The sequence below is a fragment of the Candoia aspera genome, chromosome 1 (assembly GCF_035149785.1).
Source record: "Candoia aspera isolate rCanAsp1 chromosome 1, rCanAsp1.hap2, whole genome shotgun sequence".
Lineage (NCBI taxonomy): Eukaryota > Metazoa > Chordata > Lepidosauria > Squamata > Boidae > Candoia > Candoia aspera.
The window spans coordinates 273,186,577-273,193,484 of NC_086153.1; the positions used below are offsets into that span (position 1 = coordinate 273,186,577).

General features: G+C 41.2%; 1 protein-coding gene across 1 annotated transcript; it reads right to left on the reverse strand.

Moving 5' to 3' along the window:
• Positions 1 to 666: 666 nt before the first annotated feature.
• C1QTNF4 (C1q and TNF related 4) lies at positions 667 to 2,071 on the reverse strand. The gene has a single exon (XM_063293337.1). The coding sequence runs from the start codon at positions 2,069 to 2,071 to the stop codon at positions 950 to 952; it is 1,122 nt and encodes a 373-aa protein (XP_063149407.1). The 3' UTR covers positions 667 to 949.
• Between the last annotated feature and the right edge of the window lie 4,837 nt (positions 2,072 to 6,908).

Here is a 6,908-nt window from a genome sequence, read left to right on the forward strand (position 1 = left end):
CTATTGGACTCCTTTTGCGATAGCCCAAAAGTGCAGTGCAAAAATATTATCATTTGAACAGCCCATAAACATGCAAACACACAGGTGAGGAACTTTAACTGGTAGATTAATCCACTAAAAATATCCATAGTTGATTTATCAGGTGGAATCAGTTTTAATCACTGACCTAGTTGGAGTACATTTGTTGGATTTTTTTTTTTTAAAAAATACTGTTTTGGGTCTGCTGTGTTTCTGCATTAGATGGAAAAGACATACAGAAATCTCTAGGGTACTATTTCCTTTTAATACTAAATGGTGAATAGCTTTGTTGATTAACTTAGACTCCCTGCAATAATTTGACAATACTCAAATTTGTTTAAAATATTCAGTACTTTTTAACTGATCAAAAACCAAGTGATTCTTCAATTACTGGAGGCGCACCACAAACATACTACACTTCTCACACTTGGGATCCTTTTCTGTGAATGGAAAGATTTGGATATTGCAACATCAAATGTACAAATACACACAGTCCTTTTTGTTTCAGGCTTTTATTGCATTCGTTGTTCCATTATATCCGTCCCTCTCTTGTGATGCTTGTCAGCAGTGGAACAGAATGTTACCAATTCTCAAATGTACTGTAGAGGGAGCCTTTTATAACCCTTTCCAGCACTTCTGCAAATTTAACTCCGCCTATTATTTTTACTCCCTGAACTGTCTCATGCTTTAGGCTTAAGTCTAACAGTAATAATGAAGAAAACACACCTACTCATGAATGTCATTTTATGGATGAATGAGAGAAACAACAATGGCTCTGCAGGCAGGAAACACAAGGAACATGTCCATAAGGAATGCACTGGACGTATAATAGCATGCTTGCAACTTGTCATATGAAGAGTGACATTTGTCCAGGACCTGCACAAGAGTTTGCGGCATCTTGACTGCTCTTATGCCTGTTGTATATGCACATTTAGAGATTTGACCCTGGAGACATGTTGGAATCTGAAGGGGATTTTGTCTTAGTCTCTGGATAGACGAGGAAGCCAGTGAAGGTTATGTATTTGCCATGATTGCTATAGGCACCATAGCCATCATGCTGGTGACTGTAGAGCCAGACAGTGTCACCAGATTGTAAAGGAAGCATAATGCTCTGGCTCTGCATCTCTCGCCTTTTGGAGTGGTTATCATCGTAGATCATAGCCTGAACTTCGTTGTGGTTCTTCATCAGTTTTACTGACATTGTTTTGAAAGGCATCTTGCCAATGGTAAATGAGAAATAGTAGGCACCTGGAACACGGCACGTAAAGATGCCATTTGAAAAATTGAAGTCGTTCCCAATATTCACAAACTCTGTATCAAATGTGATTGGCTCATGCTGGGTTTGCTTTTCATCCGATCCTAGGAGGCTTTCAGAACGGGCAGCTGAAAACGCAGAGCGAGGATCCTGTGGTCTAACTGGCTCATCAGAAAGCAGGAGTCTTTCTGAGACTTGGTTTTGGTTGATGGAAAGCTGCTGAATGACATGAGAGGGAGGCCGTGAAGGTTCTTTTCCTAGCTCTGGGGATCCTACTGCATTCTGAAAATAGCTAGAGGTGTCTGGATAAATGAGATACCCATTGAAAGTTGTATAGGGGCCCACATTGCTATACAGGGCGTACTTTGGATCCCCATGTAAACGTAGCCACACAGTGTCACCATAGTCCAATTGCAGCATGGCACTCTGGCTGGCCACTTTTCGCTCTTTACGGTGATGTTCATCATATACAATTGCTTGCACTTCATTCTTATTTCTCATTAGCATGACTGATAAATTTTTCTTAGGGTACTTTCCAACAGTGAAAGAGAAGTAATAGGCTCCAGGGATACGACATCGAAAGAGTCCAGCTTTGGGGTCAAAGTCATCCCCTATGTTTACATAGACTTTATCAAAGGTGATCACCATCTCAGTGCTTCCCTCCATGCTGCTGGTCCTAGCAACCGAGAAGGCAGACCGGAATTCAGTTCCAGAATCAGCAGGGAAGCCATACACAAAGGAGCAGGCCAATTGGAAGAGAAGGCCAAAGGAAATGTGAGCTTTCCGCTGGGTCATCATATCTAAAAAAAAAAAAAGGGAGGGTGACAATTTAATATTTAAAAACTGCCTTTTGAGTTGAGTCTTAAAATTGGACCTACTTTTATATAGCCAACAGATATTTGAAATCCAGGCACTGCTACATCTGATATCAGCTCTTGACTGGAAGCACAATAGGAATAAGCATTTTATATTGAAAACACAACTGGATACAATACTGCGTAAACATGCAGAAGCCAGAGCATCAAAGAGTATATCTGAATGTAGGGTTCTTTCAGCATAACTGTCACTGTTAGTACTCAAACCTGCAGGAATACCTGTTGATCTGCGGAACGTAGTATGGCTTAACCATTTGTCTTTATTCAAATGTAATTCTTAGGCAGTGTTAGTTTGGGGAGGGGAGGGGAAGCTAGGTCTGGACTTCGCTATTGACAACGTAAGACAAGCTAAGACAAGCACTTTAGATACTGATTTTGTAACAAAATTCTGTTGCTGCAGTAACCCAATTGAGTCTTATAGTTCAGCTTCTAAAAACATTCTTAATTCTTTTTTTCCCCATGTAATTTACCATTATTATCTCCTTGTGTTTCAGTTCTCAGCAAATATTAAGAGCTGTGTGTTGTTCTTTTTACTATTATCATTGTTTTTAAAAAACATGAGATTCCATATCCTTTATCTGTCTAGGCAAAAGCTCTTAAGATCATCTAGCCAAACAGCTTGAATATTCAGACACTGATCCTTTGTCCTTATTATTTTGGCAAGATTAAAGAATACAGAACTGAAATTTCCACTTTCTGCCTCCCACCAACCCCCACCAAGTTGGCCTAAAAGAGACCATTTCATTGCCAGCAGTAACAGTAGGGATGATTTGGAGAAATCTCATAAAAGTCGTCTGTGTCTCTGTGCGTAAAAATGCAAAGGGAAAAAATATTCCTATCATAAAGCAAAACATGTCAAAATAAGAGATCCAAACTCTATGATTGCCGTGAATCACAATGGCAGATCAAGGGGAAGATAACACAAGATAACACCTGATGCATTTTTCCTGCTCCAGTATTTATGATTCTGAGGGCAAGAGGACAAAACACGATCCACGGTCACTTTCAATCTGAGAACAAGCCTGTCAGTCATTGCAAAGACACGAAGCTCTGTTCACTGTCCTTCCTCTCCCATGCTCATTAAAACATCACTCAGCCAGAAAGCCTGGTGGCTGGGATCTCTTGTCTGCCCTCTGTCTCTCCCTGTCACTTCAAAGCTGGCCTATTGCCAACAGCAGTCTACAAATTCAGAAGACTGTTTCATCGGAGCCAAATAATGTCTAAGGCAGAAAGATGGTATTGCAGACATGCTACTGCTGTATGCACTCATCCTACATCTAAGCAGAGAGAAATTCAGAGGTAATAATACTTGCTCAGGTTTCAGTTTCTTTGGAAAGTGTTCACTGGAGGGTGGCAGTATTTCTTTGATAAATGGTGTATATGACGGCTCACTAAAGGACAGAACTCTCCTGTTCTCTATCAGATCTGAGAGAAACTCAGAGCCGTAGGTTTTCTAATCTTATGGGAAACTGGGGCAGCCTAATTCCTACCAGGCATTTCTTAAAGTTGCCAAGTTTGAGAAACACTGGTCTAGAAGAACTCCTAAACTGCAACCTGCTCTTTCACAATTAGTGCCTCCTCATCCAGAGACAGCACTAGGGTTGACAATGATGAGGTTTCTATGAACTTTATTTATGAATTCAACTTATCTCCTAGCAGATGTTAAAAGATGGCTATTTGAAGCAGCAGAAACAATTAGAGAATTCCCATATGTGATTCAACTTGTGGCTATATTCTTAATGACCTGGAAGCCAAATGAAGCAAAACATTACAAGTCATATTAAAACTGCAGGTGACATCCAGTGTATTTTGCAGCTGCAGAAAAATGGAGCTTTTCCTAATGTTTTAAATTGATATCTTGTCAGTGCAGATGTCTGGTTAATCAAATCAATAAGTGATATGACAAGATGTTGACCAGAATGGCTAGACAGACTATTATACATACATCTCCAAATTTGGTAAGTTGCCTTAGAAAATCCAGGCACTTTCTAGCTGGATGTACTTAATAGACCTCATTCTTTGTAATGTTTAAGGACAGCTGCAAATATCTCAATTATATGAATCATCAAAGGGATGTACAATGAATAGCCTGCCAGGCCTGTGTTTAGCAGCGGCATGAAACCATTTTCTCTTTGGTTCACTCATATGCCATGTGTTGAGTATTCCATAAATCATTCAAGGTGCAGATAACTAGTATCAGATGATTTATTTATTTAGAGGACCTATATGGCCGCCTATGTCATACGATAACTCTAGGCAGCTCACAACAATCCATTAGAAACATAGTTAAAAAAAATACCCTTCCCCCAGGCGCCAGACCAATCATCCTCGCAGCTCAACCCCCATCCTAACCCAATGCTTGGGGGAAGAGCCAGGTCTTCCCAGCCCTCTGGAAGGCTTAAAAGGTAGGGATCCCTCGGATCTCTGGAACGTGCTCACCCTATTTAACCTAGGACAGGCAGACACACTCAGGGAGAAGCGGTCCCACAAGTAACCTGGCCCTGTGCCATGTAGGGCTTTAAAGGTGATAACCAGCACCTTGAATTGTACCTGAAAAGCAACAGGAAGCCAGCGCAGCTCATGCAGCAGTGGTGTTACACCACAAGGCACCCAAACTGCATGTGCCGCTGCATTCTGGACCAGTTGCAGCTTCCAGATGGTTTTCAAGGGCAGCCCCATGTAGAACATGTTGCAGTAACCCAAATAGGAGGTGACTAAGGTGCAATTGGAATGGGCCCAATTGGTGCACAAGATGGATTTGTGCAAAGGACCCCTTGGCCACGTCTGCCGCTTGCTTTTCCATCAGGAGTTGTGAGTCCAAGAGGACTCCCAAATTGCACACCAGATCTGTGTTGGGGAGGGTTACCCTGTCCAGAGTCAAAGATGTCAGCTCACAACAGGTAAAAATAACAATCCAATAAAGGCAAGGTAAAAAAAGATATACAAATATAAAACCATCAATAATCATTTTAAAACAAAAATAATCATGATCAGTGCCAGAATCTACCCTTACATCAGCTCATCATAGCCACTGTAAGGGCTCCCCATCACAGGGCTGCAGAGCCATGTCTTCAGGGCCCTCCTAAAGGCCAGGAGGGCCTGAGCCATCTACGTTCTGGGGGAAGGATGTTCCAAAGGGTGGGTGCCACAGCAGAAAAGCCTCTCTTCCTGGGTCCTCCAGATGACACTCTTTCATAGACAGGAGGCTTGGCCCACTTCAGTTAAACAGTATTGTTTTTGAGACCAGGAAGTGTGCCTTCTCTGTTATGGTGCCTGCCCTCTGGAATGAGGTTCCCTAAAATCAGGGTGCCTCCCACCCTGATGGCGTTACAGAGGGCCTTAAAGACCTGGCTTTTCTCCCAGGTCCTAGACTAGCCCCTTGCAGGGTGTATCAGTACATGTTTTCTGTCTTTTTGGCTGGATTTGCCATTTTCTTAATTTTTTTCACTTGTTCTCCATTTATCTTGTTTCTGTTTCTCCTTATTCATATTGTATTTTATTCTGTTTGTTATGTTGTGAACCTCCCCAAGTTGTTCTGCAATCAGGCAGAGCCTAAGTTGATTAAATTAAATAATAAACAAAAATGAAATGCAATGTCCATTAGTTAAAACTGTGATATCCAGGATCACAACAGCATAATTCTATAAGCCGCCCAGAGTCACCGTGTGTGAGTTGGGTGGCCTTATAAATCTGTGTAATAAAAATAAATAAATAATATGCCAAGCTACCTGTCCCCCTTTCCCCTGCCTGCCTGCTTTTTATATTTCAGGCCTAAAGTGGATAGAAACAATGTTGCTAAAACTGAGTTGTGCGGTTGAAATAGGCTCTGGGGCCCTTACTAGAAATGTGAGAAACCTCTTGTGAACTTGGCTCAGGCTGTTCAACTTTGCCTTAAAAATCAGAATGATTCGTCGTTCACTTAAGGCCAATCAGACATTATAGGAGGAGAGCTGTGTTTAGTCCATGGTAGCCAAAATTCAGAAGGAGCCTAAGTAGCACCTTTACAGATTGACATATCATTAAAAGGAATGAGCGTTTGTGAACTGCAGCTTGCTTCATCAGATGCATGCACTGACTTAATTGATGTAGGATTTAAATTGGGATAAGGTGGGGGAAGCAAGGGAGAAGATGGGTCAGCTATGCAGATGCAGGGTACATGGGAGACAGATTACCAATACCTTATCAAATAACAATTGTAATGTGTTAAAATCTTTTTGTGTTTGTTGAGACTTTCTGAGTTAGCCTGAAAGCCTTTTGATGTATGCAGGTTCAGCAATCTCTTGCTCCATTGTGCTGTTAAAGTCTCATTTTTCCAAAATGGTCACTGTAATAGAGTGTCCCGAGAGGTTATTACAGAGATCTGTAATAAAGTGTCCTGAGAGGTTAAAAGTTTTAATATTACTCCAGGCATCTGATGACATGAGCTGCACCTCATGGAAGCTTAAGCCTTTTAATTAAATTTGTTAGTTGGAAAAAGTACTATCAGATTCCTTCTGATTTAAGTTCAGCCTGAAAGCAGTAAGAACTAACATGGTTTGAAGGATGTATACAGTAGTTTTATCCACTGACTGTTTCCAGAGGGTTAGCCACAAACATAAACTCTCTTGCTGCATCCTGAAGATTAATTAATTTATTATGGCATAAGCTTTTGTGGTCTAATGACTACTTCATCAGAAGCCAATGACCCTCTGTCACTAATCTATGTAGCACCATAGCACAAAGCTTTGTTTGGGGGAGGCTTCTCATATCTTTGCTGAAAA